Source organism: Dermacentor andersoni, chromosome 9 (assembly GCF_023375885.2).
Source record: "Dermacentor andersoni chromosome 9, qqDerAnde1_hic_scaffold, whole genome shotgun sequence".
Taxonomy (NCBI): Eukaryota; Metazoa; Arthropoda; class Arachnida; order Ixodida; family Ixodidae; genus Dermacentor; species Dermacentor andersoni.
This window is the reverse complement of record NC_092822.1, coordinates 64,570,636-64,591,771: the sequence shown is the minus strand read 5'-3', so window position 1 is coordinate 64,591,771 and position 21,136 is coordinate 64,570,636. Positions and strand designations below refer to the sequence as shown.

Below are 21,136 nucleotides of genomic sequence, written 5' to 3'. Positions count from 1 at the left end.
ACTCGACACCAGACGCATCGGCATCTACAGGCAACAGCGTTACCGGCACTGTGCACGACAGCATACTTGGCACATCCAAGAAGTACATTACTCGTTGCAGACATGCAAAACATTGACGCTGATAATTTCTACAGCGTAGTATACTCGGAGCAATTTTGCTTAGAACTAACACGTGTCAGCCATATTACTCCATTATTGTGTTGATATGGAAGGTCCTGCCTGCGGTTAATTAGCCGTGGACCTGGTCCTGCAGATTGAACGTTTGATTGGTTAGTCTACAGTTCTGCTAAGCCTTGTCCCCGACGCTCCTCATGTGGCTGCTCTGATGCAGGGTGTGGAGCATGCACTGTTTGCCAACGATGCGTGCGGTGCGCCGGTGCCCTGGCTGATGTGCTGCCCGTGGCTGTACTTTGATGGCAAGCTGTTCCACCAGAAGCTGCTGAGGGCCGCCCAGGCCAAGAGTCTCGTCGAGGTTTGCGGCGGACAGATCGACCAAGTAGCCAAGGTGGAGCGCATGCGTGCCGCCATCCTCGAGGGACTCCAGGTTCGTGTCTTCTTTCGCTTTCTCTCTCTCTCTCTCACCCTCTCGCTTTTAGCACCGGCAAGTTGATACAGTATGCTAAGGTGAAACTTGCAGCAAGTGATTGAGGACCTTAGCCGACAAAGTATGAGAAGATCAATATGCAGATAACAAAGGTAAAATTCCGTAGCCTGGCAAGAGAACAAGAATTTGCGATTGGCAGTGAGCCATTAGAATCCCTGCAGAAGTACGTTTACCTAGGTGAATTGCTCGCAGGGGACCCTGGTCATAAGAAAAAAATTCACAGAATAAAAATGGGTTGTATATGGTAGGCTTTACGAAATCCTTACTGGGAGCTTACCGCTATGCTTGAAAAGCATAATCATTACATTCTACCGGTGCTAACGTATGGGCAGAAAATTGGAGGTTAACAAAGACGCTCGAGAAAGAACTAAGGACTGCACAAAGTGCGATGAAACGAAACAATTTTAGTTAAGCGTCCCGTTAAGAGGCAGGAAGAGATGGGTGTAGATCAGAGAGCAAACAGAGATAGTCTATATTCTAGTTGGCGTTAAGAGGAGAAAATGAAGCTGGGCAGGCCATTTAATGCGTAGGGTAGACAAATAGTGGGCCATTAGAGTTACAGAATGGGCGCAGTGGATGGGAGAGAGGAGTGCTGGATTCTTTCAGCCATCGGTCCTTTAAGCCATAAGGAACCAGGCTGTCACGTTCAATAAATCCTACTGTTTGGTTGGAGGCATAATTAATTTCAAAGCATTCAGCTTCCAGCACAACGAATGCTCAGTAATAAAGACCATCAATCCAACTTCAGCTAAGCTGTTTCGTGCACAAGCGAGTTATTCTGCGTAACAAACGAGCATTTCCATTTTTATGATGCGTGTGTACTTTTGCACAGGTGGAGTTCGCGCGTGCGCCCCTGCCCACGATGGGGGGCATGCCGCGCTTCATGCCGGGCTACCCGCCGCACGGGGGCCCGCGGGTGGGCGGACCTATGGGCATGGGCCCACCCCCTAGGGGGCCAGCAGCTGGCCGAGGGATGCCTCCTCCGGGCCCACCTCGCCGTGGGGCCCTTCTCGCCCGCGGGGGCCAGTTGGAGATAGCCGGCGTGGTGGTTGGCTCGTGGGGGGCCAACTACGGACAGGGGCCAAGGGGCGCCTCTGCCGGACCTCACCGGGGTGGGGCCCGGGGCCCACCCCTGCCGCCACAGGTCACGTCAGTTGGAGGACGGTGAGCCGTGTTCTTTTTCGCTGCCTCGGTGTACAACTGGCCAACTCTCGAATTCTCCATAATGCTTACAAATTTGGGCCCATTCTACAATATTACAAATGTTGTGTAAAGTTTTACGAAAAGTACATTCTGTTCTAGAACTAGAAACTAGAACAGAGGTTTCATTAGAAAATGCTGCACATGGGTAGGATAGGATTGGTGCCAGCGGTGCGAAAGTTTTTTTTTTTTTCGCCGTAACTACGACTTCGAGTTTTGACTGTGTGGGTAGACTGAACCAAGTAAGAATTGTCTTTTATATTCGAAGGCATGTTGCATGCAAATCTGTTGTGAAAGGCATAGACTGTGCTGGCCTTTTGCACTTCGTGTTTTTCTGCTGTTTTCATTGGCACGTATTGCACGTTCAGGTACGGAATGGGCCGTGGCATGATGCCTCGACGTCCCATGGGGCTCAACCGACGGCCAGGAGCACCTTTCAACCAGGTGAGAGAGTAGGCATTCAATAAGGTGCTGTTGTGAATGACTTGGTTTTCAGAAAGAGCTCGGCGCGCAATTTTCATGACCGAAATTTCCAGTGGCGCACTTCTCTGGCAAGCATGGTCAACACATTAGGCACCATTGGCAAAACACGTATTGCAAATACAATGCAGTCCATTTATAACAATACCACATACGACGATATAACAATTGTGGCGATGAGTCAACTTCGAAGTATCAACTTGTGAATTAAGGCTATGAGAAAAAAACTCAAATGCAGTTGATGCTCGTTACAACAGGCCCTGACAGTCTGATAAAGAAACGTCCGTTTTATCCGAAGTCTGTAATATCCGATAATATCCGAGGTACCTCACTTCCGAAACTTTTGTCGCGATGCATAACAACTTTGTTGCAAAGAGTGAGTGACTAATGACCAAAGTAAAAAACAAACAAAAAATTCAGTTTCACCCGAAAGGCGAAGCATCGATTGTGATAGCAAGTTAACAGCAGCCATGTCCGTGCCTCGCGCACGTAAGATGGCGCGCTTCCGCCCCGCTTTCCTCCCTCTCTTGCATGCAAGATATTGAACCGCGATCGTCGGCTGACCCTCGCAACCCAGTTGACAGCCCGTATCGACACGGATAAAGTCCGTTTCATAGTGTGATTTTGACAAAAATTGTCGCTAATTTCATCCACTGTAGCCGATAGTCCGTTATAGTGTGGTCCGTTAAAAGCGAATTTCGTTGCATTAATAAACTAGTGCATTGTAACGAGTGTTGACTGTATTTATTAACGCATTTGTGTGCTACTAGCAGGATGCCAGTATGGCAAAAGCTTTTCACACCTTAGGCAAATGCAGGTGTTGTCAACCCCTACCATCTGTTCCATTCCTTGCCCTTTTCAGTTGACCCCGTCCTTCACGGGTTTCTTATTGTGCGAAGTATGGTGAAGCAAGTAGAAGTTCTGTACTCTGCGGACAGGAGGGAGTTTGCTGGGCTGTTCACAGCAGAACTTATTTTCCAATGCTTCTCTCTCTCTTTCCCCCTTCCCTCTCCACTCTTTTTTTTACAGCTAAACAGACGTACAAGCAAAAAGAAGGCATCCAAGACTGTGACCAAGGAGGAACCCACGCCAAAACTGGTCGGAAAGGGCCGTGGATGCACCATCGAGACTGGGGAGAAGTGAGGCCACCATTCTCTCTCTTGTTTTCATTTAATGCCGCAATCATTTTACAGTCGTTGTGTTGAGTTGTAGCATAGCAAAGATGCACTAGCATTTACAGATGCCAAAAGTCATAGGCATGAAAAGATAAACGGAATGACAGAAAGACCTGTTTGGGTGTAGCGGCACCGAAAGGCATTGAAGACGTAACGGACCAACAACTATATTGAGGTTAGGCTGAATTGACAGGTGTGTTGAATTGCCAGGAGTCACTGCCAATCAAAATGTAAATGGTAGTGACATGTAGCGTTCAGAAGCCTCTGTTGCGCACGTAAATGATGCCAGCACAACAGCCAAAGGCAGGGTTGCCATTGTTGGCGTCGCTAGCCTGTGACTGGAAAAAAAGAATTCTTGAAAAACAAACTGTGGTTTGGGTAGGAATATAGACTAGGGGTGTGCGAATACCATATAAAATCGAGCCTTGATATATAACGAACGTCAGTTTAACAAAATTTGCGATGTAACAAACTAGTTTCATTTCCCGATCTAGTTCCATTGAAAACTGTATTTCACAATTTAACTGTCATTTTGTGACACAGTTTCAATTTAACAAAGCTTTCGGCCATTTTCAGCATGTGCTTGGAGCCTGTATGGCAGGTAAATCTAGCAAAAAAAACAAAAACAATAACGATGTCAACCGATACAAAGTTGTTTCAAGCATTCTTCTGCATGAAAAGTTTGAGCTGCAAAAACATTATAGAAGCGCGTGCGCCGACCTTTTTGCAATTTGTTTATACAGTTAAACTTCGATATAACAAAGGTAAAATCTGCAATTTACTTTGTTATATGAAAATTTCATTGTAACGAAATTCCGCCTACCGTAAAAACCTAACTGTAGGTCGGACCGGAATATAGGTCGACCCCCCAACTAACCAATTCTAAAAATGAAAAAAATCTTTTTCAGTGGCAAAAGTACTGAAAGACACCCTTACCTTGAAACAAATGCTGCTCGCATGCGCACCCGGCTAAGTTTTTAACAGCATCGCGCGACCATCGACCCGCGTGCTTGTCAGCACCTTATTAACGGCGCTGAGCGGCGAAACAAACGAGATACACGCATGTGTACACATGCGCTATTTCGTCGCTCCGTGCCATGATGATAAGGTGCTGAAAAACACGTGGGTCGATGGTCGCGCGATGCTGTTAAAAATTGGCTGGGTGCACAGAAGGGCACGAAGTGCGCAAGCGCTACTCCGAATCAGTCGTCCGAACAAGAGTCTGGTGATGAGTGCTTCTCGCTGCCCACGTCCCATAGAGCATCGTCCTCTGTGCCATCCAGCATGTTGCTTATGCTGCATTTTCTTAAAGACTTGCGCACCATCTCTTCGGGGAGAGATTTCCACACCGACAACACCCAGCCACAAAAAGTCGCAAGCGGTGGACGTCGCAGGCGGCCGGTGGGGATAGTTGGATTATCACCCAGCATCCATTCATTATAGAGTTCACGCACTCTACCTCTAAACGGCTTATTTAGCACAACGTCTAGTGGCTGCAGCACAGATGTCAATCCACCACAGATGACCACGAGGTCCGTCTTGTTGGCTGTGAGGCGGTCTCGAAATGAGTCAAGAATGAGCATGTTCGCTCGCTCAAATAGAGCACCAGGTTGCCGCTTCCAGGCGAGCCGGACCCATTCCAGCATCAACGATTTGTTCTTGAAGCCCTTTTCATTAACCCGGACAATGACGTCGCGTGGGAATTCCTCTTTCGGCAATGTTTTCCTTTTAAACATAATGAAAGGGGGCAGCTTCTTCCCATCGGCTGTACACGTGAGCATCACAGTGAACCGTGAGTGCTCGTTGCCCGTTGTTAGAAGCTTGATTTGCTTGGCTCCTTTTTCGGAAACAGTCCGGCTTGAGGGCATATCGAACCACACTGGCGTTTCGTCGGCGTTTCCAATCTGTCCCATCATGTTGTCGCGTTGCTGCCGAAGCGCAATTACATATTGCTGAAACTCGATGAGCTTGTCTTCGAATTCTTCGGGCAGTTGCTGGCACACAGAAGTACGGCGCCTTAGTGCAAAGCCCTTCCTCTTCATGAATCGTCGTACCCAGAATGGCGAGCCCTTGAGTTGCGCCCTTGTCAGTCCAGAGGCACGCGCGATCTCTACCGCTTTCAAACGGATGGATTCGGCAGTGTAGGATTTGGAGCCGGGCTTGTAGGATGATCGGAGGAACTTGGGTTGACAGGATTAGGCGAGCAGGATTTATTTACATTATTTACATTTGAACATGGGATACTTTTACACAGTCTAGCGTGACTCCCAGATGGAGCCCGCAAGACGAAGCATACAGCAAATAAGCACAGAGCACGACGACGAGCACACTCTAGCAGCCGACAATTGCTGCTTATAAGCACTCCGTTCGACGTCATCGCAGACTACACGCCCTTTTGGAGGAGGAGGGCTCACACACACGTGCTGCGCAGGTTTCAGTGCTGCCCAGGTTTCAGTGCTCTCTCGAGGGCAGACGACCTTTGCAGCACAGTTGTCGTGGTATCCATTGTCTGGCGTCCCCGTAGTCAGGTGGTCACGCCCGACCCCAACTGGCGCCGCTAAATTCCAGAGCTGCCTTTTTCCTGTAGTCGCCATGTGTGTCAGCAGACTGTGACGAACCCTGGGGTCCCCGTACCGCAAAGCACCCTTTTGCCAGGGAGGCTCCCCCTGCCGCAGAGAGACCATGACGACCCGGCAAATTAACCAACTATGCACGGGGCGCCAAACGTGGCCAGCCCTGCTGTCGTCACCGATCCTCCAAACGCGGCGCATGGTCGGTTAGCGTTGTCATCCTCACTCGTTCTCTGAAGGGCGCCGCCACCGCGGGTCAGTCGAAGCACGTGCAGCGGGCTGAAATAGCCGGCACGTTGCCACCTCGGCCGGCCATTCCTAACAGCAGTCACAGGCAGCGATCTTACACACAGCTCCCGGACGAACTCCGCAACCTTGTTTTCCAGTTCTGGATACGCTGCAGTCCGCCCACGAAAGGACGTTTTCTTGTTGCTGCAAGCAACCAAAAGCTGCTTCTGCCTCTGCCAGTACCGAATGCTCTTTTCGGATACTCCAAATTCGCGCTGTGCCGCCAGGTTGCCGTGGGCTTCCGTGTACTCAGTCGCCTTTTTCTTGAAGGCGTGCCGTCGGCAATTCACCGGCAATTCAGGAGTACTTCTCCTGAACACGGTACTCCTGCACTGGTCATAGATCATCGGTGTTGAGAACCATTTTGACGAGGCCGTCGACCCATTCCCCATAATCGTGCGAGCCGTGACCGGAGGTTGTCACGGGGCGAGCGGCCGATCACAACGCTATCCTCACGGTTGGTTGGTTTTGTATTCATGCAATTGTATTCAGCTTTGTCTCTCAGTAAATGGAATATCTGATAAACGGAACCAATTTCCCTGGTCCCTTGAGGTTCCGTATAGAGTCCACTGCATGTCTGGAACAACCGGTGTGAGGCCAAATATGTCTGAATTAATGAGTTTGATACTATTAAATAATTAATACAGGGAATGCTGGGATCAGAGGAGGGGCCCGAATAATCTTATTTTCTGAATTAACAAGGGTCAAATTTTGACAAGGTTTTACTCTATACGTGTGGCCACATTGCATGTGCGAAGATGCCCTTTCGAATGTACCAATGGCATAAGTTGTCACTGATTTCTTTTCTGCCTGTATCGACCGCATCGATCCTTCAGCCATTTTAGTACACAAATTTAGGTATGTTCAGCCAACTAGGCCACTGTAGATTTTTCCCCCATAGAAATGGAATAAGATGAAATGAAATAACACCGCAAGGTACACTGCTTTCTTGGGGTGAGTCTTGGGTCGCACTGTGTTAAATGCAAGCTTTCTGGGGTCACAGGCTGCCACTGTGCAGACGAAGGCTGTGCACAGCCTCTTCTCTCCACAAAACATAGCCACCGGCTCACGAAGAAAGTTACAGCAGTCCCATGCACATGCATAAAGTTGGCAAACTCACTTGTGAATTGGCTCCCTCAGACCAAACTATGAGTCTGAGTAGGTCAAGGTAAGTCTAACCGTGGGTACAAGCTTGAGCCTCAGCGAGTTGTGCCAAATGTCGTTGAGAATTACTGCACTAATGCAAAAAAAGGTTAGACTTAAGACTGTTCCTGTGCGTCCTCCTGCATGGTGTCCCTTTCCTTGCGTTAGCACCATAATTTCCTACGGTGATCATGAACCAACTAGCCCCTCAAGGTGTCCTTCACAAGTTGAGCCAACTTCGAGAAGGTCTGAATTTGAGCGAGTCGAGTGCAAGTGGCCGCGAGTTGGAGTCTCTGAGTTGAGCCCAGTTTGAGTAGGTGCAAATCTGAATGAGCAGGGGCGAGTCAGAGGGGGCGTGCTCACACGTGACTGTTCTCCTACGCACCCCCTCTACCTCGTTGCAGTTGCACCATTGAGGTGAGCGAGCTGGCGGCCAAGGATCTGGAAGCCAGCGTTGCTGGCTCGGACGAAAACGACTGCCCTGCAGCCGCCACCATCGCACCCACCCTGCTCATTGCGGGCGCCACCGTCACCGAGACTGACACCGACGGCCCTCTTAGCACCAACGGAGCTGCCGCGGCTTCAGAACAGTTTGCCTCTGTCTAGCCCGCCAGCAAGAGTCTAGCAGCTGCCGCGTGCGCTCTAGGGGTCACTAGTGCGCTGACCGGCCTGCCTTGATGCCCATTGCTGACAGTTTTCTGTTGCTTCTTTAAATTCCGCTGTTCCGGTTCCACCTTCATCTCTAGTGCTCGGTTTATGTGACTACATTTCTGCCCCACTTGGTGCCTTCATTTTTATTTTGTTTGTAGGTCTAGATATGGGCTGTTTGTCAATAGGTACGGGTCAGTATGTAGTCAGTGCTACTTGTAGTACCGTCTTGTGATAACCACCTGTGATATCAGCAAGACTGGCAGTGGGAGCCTTTGCGCCAATTGATACAAGCTATGTGACCAGCGTTCATTGGTTTCATTGCATTAGCCGCTGACACCATGGTGGAGATGAAAGAAGGTGTTGTCGCTGATAAAGCAGAGCCTATTGTTATGCCTTCAACATATTCAAAGTAGACCAGCCAGCAAGAATGCTGCCTCCTGCAAGTTCTTGTCTCGATAAGCGTGTTAACACGTGACTGTGCATATTTGCCAGCTTGCAGCCTCGCTGATGTCGCAGATGGTTTTCACCAAGTGATAGTGCAGGTATCGATACTAGAGAGTTTTAGCTTGTCTGGTATTCTGGTGAACGCAGGCGGACTGGGTGTTTGGGTGGAGGCGTAAACATGAGTGGCCTGCATGGTACGTGATGCAGAGCTCAAACATAGCTAATATTGCGGTAACCAAGTGTATTTTACTTTGCCGTGGGTGTAAACCTTTGGCAGCAACACGATTACACCACTGCAGAAAATTTACATGAGCAGCGAAGGAGATTGTACACTTGGTCACTGCAATATTGGCGGGTTTTGTCTGTTTTAGCTCTACGCCACCAGGTGGCAGCACCACACAGGCTGCTCTTGTTTACATCTGTGTTTGCCCGAATACCGAACAAGCTAAAACTTCTACTGGTTGTGTTTTCATCTGTTCCTCTCAACATCAATCTGGCGCCTGCAGAATGGACCTTCAAGCTTCATTGTCAGATTCTCTGGCTGCTTCACTTAATATTTGTTGTCACCAGGTAATTACCGAATTGCACTCTGGTAGGCTTGGCTTAATAATTTGAAAGAAATTTTGTTCCTCCCTTGTGGTGTCTTAGTGCCACCTACAGCTGTGAGCTATTTAGATCTGTGCTATAGCAAGTCTTTTGCGTAGTCAACTGTCGGCACAGGAGGTCGGTCAGGCATAGAGACCCGCGGAGCGATGTGGCATCAACTTCCTTTCCACTTTGTCATCCTCATCCCTGTTTTCTTGCGGAACAGTCTCCCCAACGTTGTTACAGCACGTGTGAACTGGACACGACTCGGCTGCGCCGACCAGTGGTGTGGACCACACCGTACCTGAGCACACGGCATCACCACGGACTTGTTGGGGATGAACTTTGTGTGTGTGTGTGTGTATGTGTGCGTCTGTGAACAAGTGAGACGATTTTTATCTACAACTACTCTACCATTATTTTTTTTATGAACTCATCGTGGACTTGAAAGATCGAGTGATGACTCATTAGTATCAAAGGACTTCTTGTGAAGACGAGGACTCTCATCAGCACTGCGCTGCATAAGCCGCGTCGTCTGCTCTGGTTGCTGTGTACCGACGGCATCGAGCCTATGCTGCATTGGGCTGTGCCCCTAATGGAATTGGGTGATGGGCAGGCCACATTTCGTACCCACTGCCGTCGTGAGCTGCGGTCTCCCATCAAGCTAATAATGTTGGTCGTGTTGATTGAATAGTTGGTCTTACAACAAAGTCTGTGTTGGGAGAACCCGCGCTTAGTACTGCTCGTCTCTCGATTGTTAACGTTGGCACCCGACCTTTTCCTTTCCTTTTTGCATGCAGGTGCAGAAAGTATCTCGTAAACTGAAAATGTTTTGGTAAATAGAGGCTCGCAATGATCCAGGGAAAACCTTCAGAAAATGAAAACGGTAAATGCTGAAGTGGCTGGGCGCAGTGAACACTGTGTAAACAAAATTGCAGCTTTGATGGCGACTGCAGCACGGGAGATGCAGTTCCAGAGACCAGAGGCAGGCTGGTGTTGGCGTACAGCATGCTGTGTACAGTGTTTAGACTTTTTTTTTCTTTGTTAGGTTTTGCAAGGTGTATATTTATCAGAGCAATGTTGGTGAGAACTGGGAACAAGATGGCCGCCGACTGGCTGCAGATTGTGCATTGTTAGATGAGGAGGAAAGAGGGATTGCAATGGTTATGTGCAGGCTGGTATTTATGGCCACCAGAGTTTTGCAATGACGGAAGCGGCGCATGTCTTGTATTTATTCTTTTTTTCCTTTGAACAGTAGGTAATTGTTTGTCTTGCGCCACCTTAGTATTAAAGTGGCTTGGGACAGTGGTTACTTCTGCTGCTGTTCCCTGCCGTTTGGTTTCACAGCAAACCAGCGAAGCCTTAGGAACAGGGGATAAAGGGAAATGCTTTTTTTAAAAAAAAGCAACAGTGTAAAAAAAAAAAACAGGCATGATCGCAGCAATCAGTGCCCTGCTACCATCCCCACAACACCCACCCGATTTGGGGGGATCCCCGTTGTGGGTTACGTGAAACAACCATAGCAAAATGAGAAACAGAAGAAAAAGGAAGACTTTCTCCGGGAATCCTTTCGGGAGGTTTTGGTTGCAGCAGTTTTGCGAGACGCACTCGCAAAGGCGACGACTCTAGATTACTTTCCTTTGGGCTGCGATGACAAAGAAGCCGGTGGGGCCTCATTCTCCACCGGACAAAAAAAAAAGGACAGGCAGCCCCAGTGTTCATTCAATGTCACTCCTCTTGACTCTCTGTTAAACGCTAGCCTCCCACCCACAAAAGGCAGCTGAAGCACAGCCAATTGTTTCCAAGTTGACAGGGAGTTATGTGATGTGCCATAAGCTATGGCCTTCTTCCAACAGTAACTGCATTGGCTTTCTGTTGCACGCAGCGGAGCCATTGCACAATGATGATCAAAGACACAAATGCTTACTCAGTTTTAGAAAGCGAAATAAAAACAAACTGAAGCAAGGAAAAGAAGTTGCGCCAACATGGCACTAAACTTGCTGCTTGAGACACCATGCTTGCAGAACTTTGATGGGAACAGTCTTCTTTTTAATTTTTTTGATTTTTTCTTCCTTAGACCTATCGAGAGGCAAAGGGCGCTTGTTCGTCCTCACCCCCTCCCCCCACTCCCGATTTTTATATTCAAATGTTCTTAAGGCAAGGCGAAAGTGTCGCAACCTTTCAAACTAAGCATCCTGCTTCTACTACTAAACGTCGTAGACAAGGTACTCCGCGCATAACTGACTTCAAGAACAAGGGAGCTCAACGCAGAGTTCCGTGCCGCAAAATAAACGGAGGTGAATATGTCTTGCAACCTTCAGGACTTTTCTGTTGCGCGCATGCAACTTTTAAGAGACAGCCCACAGCCCAGCGCTTTTAAGCGACCCTGGGCACCCGAAAGCTGAGGGTAGACGACGTAATGAGAGACGTAATGTTAACGTGACAAAATATGGCATCCTGGGCAGGCCTGTTTCCTGCACACAGCGATGACCAGACTTCATGCTTAATGCGGGTGGGTATTGGGGTCTCCGGGTGCTTGCCTATTCTTCAAAATGCTCGACGAGGGCTCTTTCTTGGCACCAAGCAGCGAAGTGAAGACCGAGCCGGCGCAACTGCAAACCGCAGCAATGGTTCTCTCTCCCGACTGCACGCACCCGCCCCCTTTCACCCTGCCCCGCAGCAGAAATTGCATGAGCGATATAAAGTATCGATTTTCTTTTTTTTTTTTTCTTTTGTAAGCCCGTCTGGTTACACTGGACAGGGGCAATGTGCTTGTTGCATCCTGCATTTTTGTTTTCTTTAAACTCCCCTTCCTGCAATAAGTGCAGCTTTTCACTTCTTGAGAAGTTGTGTAGTTGTACCAGCTATACTTTAACGCTAGATCGAGTGTAGGTGGGGAGCCAGGTAGCCTCAGTGCTTATGTGTAAATGTGTCAGGCAGTTGTTCACTGCTTTGCTATAGGACCAGCTCCTATTTTTTTTTATTCCTTTAGTTTCTGCTTTTGGCGCTCTTGTGTTTTAATGGGTAGCGGCTGCCCCTTCCCATATAGCGCCCCTCGAGTTTTTCTGAAGCCGTGTTCATTTCGTAGTGGCGACTGTTTATTGGTCCTCGTAGTGAAGGCTTCAGTGACGTGTCGAGCAGCGTTCGCATCTGATTTTTTTTTTTTTCATTTGCTGAAACTGCTTCGATGCCCATAAATGTACCACTATATTGAGATGAGTTATGGTGTTTGTCTGCGTAACGCCGGGCCTAGCGCCTTTGATATGCATGCCAGGACATGGCACCATTAGGCGGTCGCATGTTTGAAATGTGTATTATTATCATGATTATCATTATTATTATCTGTGCTAGGAAACCGCTGCAGTGAACAAACACGGGAGAGAGCGAGAAAAAAAATTCATGTCGTAGCATTGACACCAAGCACCATCGTTTGCCACTGTGTGCTGTGGAAAAAAAAAAACTTATTACAAGTGGGTGCACTATATCGGTTTGTTAGACAAATGTACTTCTGCAGTATTGCATTCTTGATTGTTTAAACTGCTCGCTGGCTTTTTGCCTTTTGTAGGCTATCATGACCCTAGCACTAAGTGAGTGAGTGCTGTGCTCTTTTTTTTTTTTTGTCTCGATTCTTTGAGAAAACAGTGTAAACCTTTGTGCTTTGTGAAGCTTGTCAACGTGAAGAGAAGGGAAAGCTTGCTTTCTGGCCAAAACGTGGCCCAGTGGCTTCGTCAGGATATGGCTGCACACAAGACGGAGGAAACTATGGACATTCTTGAAAATATCTGCTGTAGCAAGCATTTATGTGAGCCCGAAGCGGGAACACCCTTAGACCTACTACTTCTGCTCGAAGGAGGCATGTAACCCTGGCAGTCACCTTTGAAGTTGCATTCCCTTCTCCTGTTTTGAAAGCAGCTCGTGAAGCATGTTCTCGGAACTCGTAGTTTCCAAGTGGGTGGGTGCGTATGTCACATGTTTCAGCAGGCCATTGTGAAATTGTTATTTTCTGTCCGGTTGAAACGGGCTGTAGTTGCGCTCTGCAGCAGCTGCATTAGCTATCTCAGATTTGAAACCCATTGCAGGGCAATTGCCTAGTGGCTATCGTTTAGGCATGTTGTCGAACTGAACCAAGCTTCTGATTTTAAATGTGGATATAATCGACCCTCACGCAAAAACAGGTTCGGCTCAGTTTGTTGCAGATGTGTTGCGCTCCTGATTCACATTGTTTCCTCCATCTTGTGTGCTTGCTTTGTCGTGATAAAACTGTCAGCAAGCCTCATAAGTGACACTATAGGCACCGGACGCGTAGGCTGTTGCGTCTTACGAGGGCAGGATACAGGCTCAATGCGTACGGCACGACTGTTGGTCCAAATTCTGTTTGATAGCATCTGCTTACAATGAGTTTATCTCGCCTACCGGCAGGCAGCAGTTCCTCGTCGTCAACAGCTCCTAGTTGCTTTGAGGTTCTTAACCTGACTCGGCCTGTCTCCTTGTTGGTTGCTGTTGAAACAGGAGCCGTTACGCTCTCGGCAACAAGGCCAGCAGGATGTGCCTATATGGCCCAGCAGACTCGGAGGCTGGTTGCTGTCATGTTCCAAGTACAATTAGAGAACAAGTAGCCTGCAATTTTTTTGGCCTGCAGTATTGATGTGCAAGCATCAACAGGGAGGAAAGCTTAGGTCCCTGGCAACGCTCATGGGTTGAGCCTTATACCCCAATCACACAGGGGACTTTCATTTGCAGTCAAGCCCAAACGGGATCAGATTTATCGATGGCGATTGGCTCCCTTCCGCAGCTTGCATAAAGAAGCCAATTGAGAAGATGGATCCTTCTCGATTGCGATTGAAAGTGCCTCGCGTGACTGGGGTATTACTCATCTCACTTTTGCACCTGAACTGCGGTTGTAGCCAAGTTCTAGGCACCGTGCATGCTTCTAGCAATATGCCTCATCAAAATTTTCACGCTGTAATGTGGTTACCCCGTAAATTGATTGGGCCTGTACACTAGCTCTTCGCAGTGCATCAGCCAATGTGCCATGAAGTGCCAGGTTGGAGCAAGGCATCGTTGAATTTTCTGCATATATAGCATGTCTTTTTGGTTATTGTTCACTCGAAGTGCACCTTACTAACCTGTCTGCCCCCTTTTTTCTTCTTTAGGCCAACGTGTTGTAGTAAGTGGGTTGTCTGTATAATTGTCAGTTTTTTGGCATGAGCATTTATTACGCTATGGTAACCAGTTATCTTGATAAGCAGTGTATCTTCTTAACATTAATCAGTGTCGCGGGGAAGGCCGCACTACAGCTGCAAAAAAAGGAGACTGGGAGAAGAAAAAAGAAAAATGTGGATTTAATAAGCGTCGCCGCGTACCATAACTCCAGTTACTGTATGCGATTGCATGTCTTGCATGGGTTTCCCCGAAGCCCACATTACTGTCAATTTGTAACTTCTTTTTCTTGCAGCACATGGTCTTCATAATTTTTTTTTTACACTTTCTCCATTGTAAGGAAGAGCAGGATGATTCAGAGAACAGTCAACAGAAGAAGCCTTTTCACTAAGAAGGCTGGCTTAGTAGGTTCACGGAAGGCACTGACAAATTTGTGTCGAAGAGGGGACAATTTGTAATTGGGGCTGGGATAAAGTTTGAATCAAAGCGAACCAGGGATGAAATGGCCTAGGTACGGGAGGGGAAATGCATGCGACAAAGAACATGGCTGAAATTGGAGTGTGTACCGGGCTGAAAGTTGGTTAACGGCAAGCAATCTGTGTTGGCGAGCATGGCGCGTGTGTTGGGAGTCAACTTCGCCGAGAGTAGAAAAAAGAAGCATCTTGTGTGAGCAGGCGCCTCTGCGATGCCCGGCGCGTCGGCAGTTGTGCGTCGTCATGCTGGTCTCTGGAGAGGGATGTAATTCATGTGTTGCCAGTTTTGTGAATAAAACTGATTTGTTTTCCTCACTGGTGACTCCTCTCAAGTTAGTCATGGTTGTGCTGTACGGTGCATCGTGTGCATTCACGGGGCTCAGGTGGAACTTTGTGGATTTGCTTTCGCCTGGTTTTTAGGCAGAAGCATTTGCAGCAGAGATGAAGGTCACTGTCCTCTTGGGAATGTGATCCAAGTCTCGTCTGAGGAGTAAAGTATGACAGTGTTGTGTTTGGTGAAGTATTTGGGGTGTACGTAATGCATAAAAGTGCAGGAAGCTGCTAGAATGGACATGTAGCGCAATATAGAAGATTATGACAGTCTTCCTGTTCAAAATGTGTCGGTAGGAACACTTCCAACTTTTGGCAAGAGGTTACATTTCCTACATGCTGCATACACCAATCATTTTTAAACCGTAAGGGATTTTTGTGCAAGTCCATCTGGTGGCAGTACAGATGTTCACCATGTTTTGCTTCACAGGCTTGTCAAACTGTGGGATTGGAAGTTGACGGGGCTCAGTTGAACGAGGACCACTGCCGGCACATCAGCCAGGCGGGTCAGTGGCACGGAAGCGGATGCCACCCTAACCTTTGCACCACCCAAGTACACGCACACCTAACACCCGTTGCCCTGCGCCACAGGTGGTGTTGTTACGATGGTAAAGTCGTAACGCCTGGTATATGTGGACCCACGAGGTAGAAGCCTGGGAGACAGCGGCGAAATGTGCGGTCAGTAGGCCTGTAATGCATCGCTTTTGTTGGGTTAAGTGTGTCGTACTTCTTGTGGTGGAGAAGAGGCTAAAACTGACCTGTCCAGTCATCTTTTTAAAGGTATGTTTGTCTTTTCCATCACAAAGGATCAAGAGGCCATAGGTGCTCAGGAGAAAGCGGGAAATGCAGGGATGTTTACCATGTTGCACTTGGTTCGCTACCCTACACTGGGAAAGGTGGAAGCTGGAAGAAAGGAAGGTTCAGAAAGAACCAATGCATGCGAGTGTTCACTACACTTCAAGGGTAATTGAGTCCTTTTGAGTCCACTGCATAGACAGCGCAGCAGTGGCTTTCTGTGTGGATGACTGACGAGTCCAGAGACCATATTGTTTTACTGCTGCAAGTACAGGGTCCGTATGCCCCAACTTTTGCGAGCCGTGCAGTTTGCTACAGAAATTACTCGAGAGAACTCGAGCTCTAGTGTCTCCAAGATCAAGTATGGGAGCTCGGCCAGTATGGTAATGATTTGTTGTTCGTGGACCTGCCTAAACATTGTCCTTCTGGCTTAAAATGGTGTTGTGACTGTGTGAACTAGTTATTTTTAACAAAATGTTTCATTGTTAATGCAGCGATTCACAATGATTACACACGTGGGCAGGGATTAATTGCCTTGGCGTGTTTGGAATACTGTTCAGTGCTTGGGAAGTTTAGAAAGTGTAGTAAATAACATCACTAGAATGTTAGAAGCTGCAGGCACAGACTTGGAATATCTGTGTACTAACCATCACTTCTGTGATAGCTGACTGACCACAGTGCTCTATTAATTTTAGTTGAAAACTGCTGCAAGTGATGCCATCCAGGGTAGCATGCAGAACCTGTCCTTGGGCTAGTAGAGGGTGTTCTATATCTCAACTTTGTCAAACAGCAAAATTTGCACAAGGTGCTGTCCAGGCATTGCATGATGAACACTGGCTCAGGGTTCGCAAGAATGGGAAGCTGGGCAAAGTGGTTTGGCAACACTGGTGAAAGGACAGGAGTTGGAAACCCGCAAGGTGGAGAGAAGTGATTACTTAAGGAAAAATTGTACATCCACCCATTCATAGCAACTGCTACAAAGGAAACCCATACGGGTTCCACAAAAGAAAAGCCTCATAGTTGAAGAAAAATTCGTCCTGGTCCGGGACTCGAACCCAGGACCGCCGCTCTACAAACAATGCTACGAATGGGTGGATGTCTGATTTTTCCTTAATTGCTTTTCTTCACCTTGTGGGTTTCCGCAGAATTATTACGTGAAACTCCTGCCTTTGCTTCGAGTTGTGACAAATTCGACTTCGCCCTGCCATCTGCTAGCCGCCTGGTTAGCTCAGATGGTAGAGCGGCTGCCCTGGAAAGGCAGTGGTCCCGGGTTTGAGTCCCAGACCAGGACGAATTTTTTTTTAACTACGAGGCTTTTCTTTCATGGAATCCATACGGGTTTCCTCTGAAAAAATTACTATGAATGGGTGGATGTCTGATTCTTCCTTAATTATTTGGTGAAAGGACAGTGCAAAAGGACACAAGAAAGGTACAGCTGCCGCACTGAGCCCCTTTCCTGTATCATTTCACCAATGGCTCGGTGTACGTGATACGTACAAGTGCTCCACGAGAAGAAATGTTCAGTGGGAAAGCTACTTTTACATACTTGTCTGTCAACGTTGAATCCATGTGCAGCAATTAATTATTTCTAAACTTGTTCTGTCTTTGCTGTCACATTGCTCAATACTACATGTGTGTGTATATGAAATGTAACTTTCTTGACACAAGAATTTTGCATTTGCATCTAACACTTAAATTTATCGGGAGTAATGATTATTTCTAAATCGATCTGGCTGTACCTGCACTTACATGCTTGTGCATGTATGTATTTAATGCACTTTGCTTGGCACAAGATTTTTTTTTTAATAGGCCAGGAAGTCTATTAGCAACGAACTGCAATGAAAAAAAGCCGACGTGTGGTTATGCAGCTCGGAATGTTTGTTGCCCTAAAATTCAGGAAGTGCACCTTTGATATTAAATATAACTCTGGAACTCTAGTTTTGGCAACTTGATGTGTTCTTTGCTTAGTTGCGTGATGGTGCTTTTTGCATAAGGTGTCTATAGCCCTACAGCTGCTGATAGAGTACCATGCCGTGAACTTGGCCTTCAATAAACCGGCAGACCAGGCCTCCTGTAACTCTATTGTAGGTCTACCTTGCATTTTATATTTATGCATTTGGGACTTAATATATTCAATGAAAGCTATGTCAGAATGCTGATAAAAGTGAGGCACCATATGCTCCGTTCTATTTGAAATGCTTCGTTTTTATTGGAGTGACCAATGCCTGCATTATCTTACCACACATAGCCCAAAATGCTGCAGCTGTAGTAGTAGTTTCCCTCAAGTTCTTGCAGTGAGAAAAATGCACCACGTGGGAGGAAAAAGTGCAGCCGTGAACTTAATCTAAGCAGCTCCCTTGAATTGAGGTGTCATGAAAGTAAAACGCTCACGAATTGCCGTTTGCACAGCTCGATTTTCTCTTACGCCAATAGTGAAGCAAAACTGTCATTGGAGGAGTTTTGCAGCCGGCTACTCAATAATTGTTTCGCCACGTTGCTCAACTGCCAGCTACTCGAGGTCGCATATCGTCAGGCAGTTGCTTAATTAACTCATTGCATGTCTTCCATCTCGGTGTCAGCAGTTGGAAAAAGTAATGCGAGCAATCGTCTACGGGCCCGGTTTCATCCTAAGCCATTCATTCGCTCAATGGCAGTGGCAGGTGTGGTTGGATCTTTGAAAGTTATAGAAACCAGCCCTAAGCAAGCGCCAAGTTACGAGTCACTAAATTATAAAACTCAAACGCAGCGATCTGCTATGACGCTATTGAAGCGGAGCAATAGTCGCGCGAATGAATGAAAAAAAGCATCGGGGACACGTACTGATAATAATTTTGACGTCGCGTTCCCATTTCAAACGTGTGGGCAATGAAAATTCCTCTTCTGCAAGAAACGATGCTCCGAATGATAGTACCGCAATGATCTAGTTTCAAATATGTAGTATATTCAGTGGGTAGATGGGTGCGTTCGCACTGTACGCATTACGTATGCCTGCAACCACACACCGGAAAACGCGCTCATTCATTCCAAGCGAATACACTTCGTGCGGCGTTTCCGGAAAGTTAACGGGAATATTAAAACGATTAGAACGTGCATGACGTAGGCCTAAGCAGCCCGAGAAACCGCCACGAGGGGCGGCCACTGTTTACGTGCCTAACGGCACGTAGCGTTTGACCTGGTTCGCGTAGGGGTCGAACTGCGCTTGCGCGAGCGTGCATACCAATTTGCCCGCTCCTCTCGTTGAGTAGAGCAAAGATGAACAGACTTAAACCAATTAGGATGTACGCTTTATTTACAAATATGCGGATTTACAAGTACAAACAACCTGTGTCGCACCAAGCCGGACCCTTTGGCACGGCACGGAAGCGCGACTCTCCGCGCAGTCCGCCATTTTTAAAAGGACTCGCCGCGCGTACCTTGTCGGATCGTGCCAGGGTGTCAACCGTCGCTTTCCCAGACAGCAACATGCAGCACTAACCACAAAACACCTCCTGCATAGGAAAACGACGCCGGCCATGCCGTGTAGTTGACGATAAAGAATGGACCGACGACATAAACAACTCGGGCGCCGGCGCGGCGGAAGAGCTGCTGCGGAGGTGTCGCCACCTGTTGTGCGGTTTTGACGTCACCGTCAAGATGGCAGCCAAGGCGAGAGCGTAATGTATGAAACCGAGCGCTAGCTGACTTTTCGCATGTGCGTCGCGCGCCGTTGGAGCTTGGAGCTTCTGTGGACACCGATGTGGTAAAGCAACGGAATACAGTGGACGAGGCCGAATTTCCCAGGGCTCCGGCCGCGGGAAGGAACTGCGTCCGCCAAGATGTTCAACGTCGAGCAGCAGCAGTTCGGCAGCCTCCTCAGTCATTCTCATTATCAAAACAACATCGTCTCCGCCGCCGCTGCAGCAACACGACAGCCCTGGTATGTCCTACTTTCGAGCACGGCGTTCGCGACAGCCGCGTCCACCGTATTCCGTTTCCTCGTCGCGCGGAGCGACATACTTGCGGCATTCTTTCTCCGGGACCCGTGCACGGGCCGATTCCGCGGCGGTCTCGTGGGGGCGGGCTAGCGAGCTTTCGGAACTGTGCTTTGCGAAACTGCCTGAAAAAAATCGGCTTCCGAGTGTCCCGGCCGGAATTAGAAAGTTTCGTTAAAGTTGGGGAGGGTGGGGGGGAGAGCTTGTTTTCGCTGGCTACGTGTCTCGGGGCGTTGAGGAAAAAGTGAGGCCCGGGGCGCGCCTTTTCGTGATCGGTGCCGTTGACCCCCGCGCAGCAGGCAGCGCGGGGAGCTCGAAAAAGAATCGGGTCTGTCATTCCAATCATCCGGCGCGCGCATTGTAACGTCACACGCCCCGCGCAACCCAAGCACGCACGCGTGCGCACAAACAACAACAAACGCAATGAACAACGGAAAGGGGACACCGAAATGCCGCATCCCATACAGTGCGTTCGAACGGGCGCGAACGGCGCCGCCTTCTCTGTTGCCCGGGCGCGTAAACAACGGGCGCCGTGTAGTACAGAGCGTGTGGATCGCGGCGATAAAAAAAGCAACTGTCGCGGCGATAGACTTCAAGGCTGCCGTGCTGCGTTCGGCGCCGACGACATGCTTGTTTTCGTGCTGTGGATGGACGCGCGCCGCGGGTCACGCCTTTGCACAGCGCGATCCGACGACGAGCGGTTGAAAAGCGAACACATGTTCCGACCACTACTGCGTGTGCGAACGCTGCCGTGCTTTCGGGTGGGAAAAAAAAAAAAAAAACGCGAGCTGTTGAGGAGGCCGTAGAACTAAATAGGCAGCAACAAGGATCACGACGTGACCCCATGGCGCCGCAAACTTATTTTCCAGGTTCCCCGAGCGTTGCGCGTTTTGGAGCAGCGCGCGCCGTTGTTTATTCCCCTCGACTCCGCGGCCGCCCGTTTTGCGTTTGTGCGTTTGCACTTGCCGCGATTCAGGTTCGGCGCAGTTGGAGGACCTGGGTGGGGGTGTGGAGGCTAGACTAGCTGAACCTGTTATCTTCATTGAAAAATGTTCCCCGTGCCCCGTAAACTTTGGCCGCCCCGTGTCCAAGGGTAGGGGGGAAGCTGGACTCGTTTTAATCGTTTCCTTTATCATTATTTCTTTGCTTCCCTCTTCTGGGCAAGTGGTTCGCCTCTTGCAGATGTTTCTCTCCCAGTGCTCCTCGGTCCTCACCGTTGTTGTTGACGCGCCCACCTCTGCATCCCTTGTTCGATTGGCTTTTATGA

General features: G+C 48.5%; 2 protein-coding genes across 4 annotated transcripts in view; both read left to right on the top strand.

The window, feature by feature from the left end:
• The window catches only part of LOC126528153 (constitutive coactivator of PPAR-gamma-like protein 1 homolog), a 50,589-nt gene extending 35,501 nt beyond the window's left edge, over positions 1 to 15,088 (top strand). The window contains exons 11-15 of the mRNA XM_050176018.3: positions 332 to 544; positions 1,437 to 1,768; positions 2,173 to 2,248; positions 3,314 to 3,423; positions 7,865 to 15,088. Of these exons, the coding sequence (XP_050031975.1) occupies positions 332 to 544; positions 1,437 to 1,768; positions 2,173 to 2,248; positions 3,314 to 3,423; positions 7,865 to 8,066 (933 nt within the window). The 3' untranslated portion in view covers positions 8,067 to 15,088. The remainder of the gene's footprint in view (positions 1 to 331; positions 545 to 1,436; positions 1,769 to 2,172; positions 2,249 to 3,313; positions 3,424 to 7,864) is intronic.
• A 2,116-nt stretch (positions 15,089 to 17,204) lies between these two features.
• Positions 17,205 to 21,136, top strand: part of LOC126528144 (uncharacterized) — a 31,374-nt gene continuing 27,442 nt past the window's right edge. The window contains exon 1 of one of the 3 annotated variants that reach the window (XM_055069152.2): positions 17,205 to 19,814. In XM_055069152.2, coding sequence (XP_054925127.1) covers positions 19,714 to 19,814 — 101 coding nt within the window. In that variant the 5' untranslated portion in view covers positions 17,205 to 19,713. The remainder of the gene's footprint in view (positions 19,815 to 21,136) is intronic. The other 2 variants (XM_055069153.1, XM_050176006.3) reach the window with 2 other exon arrangements.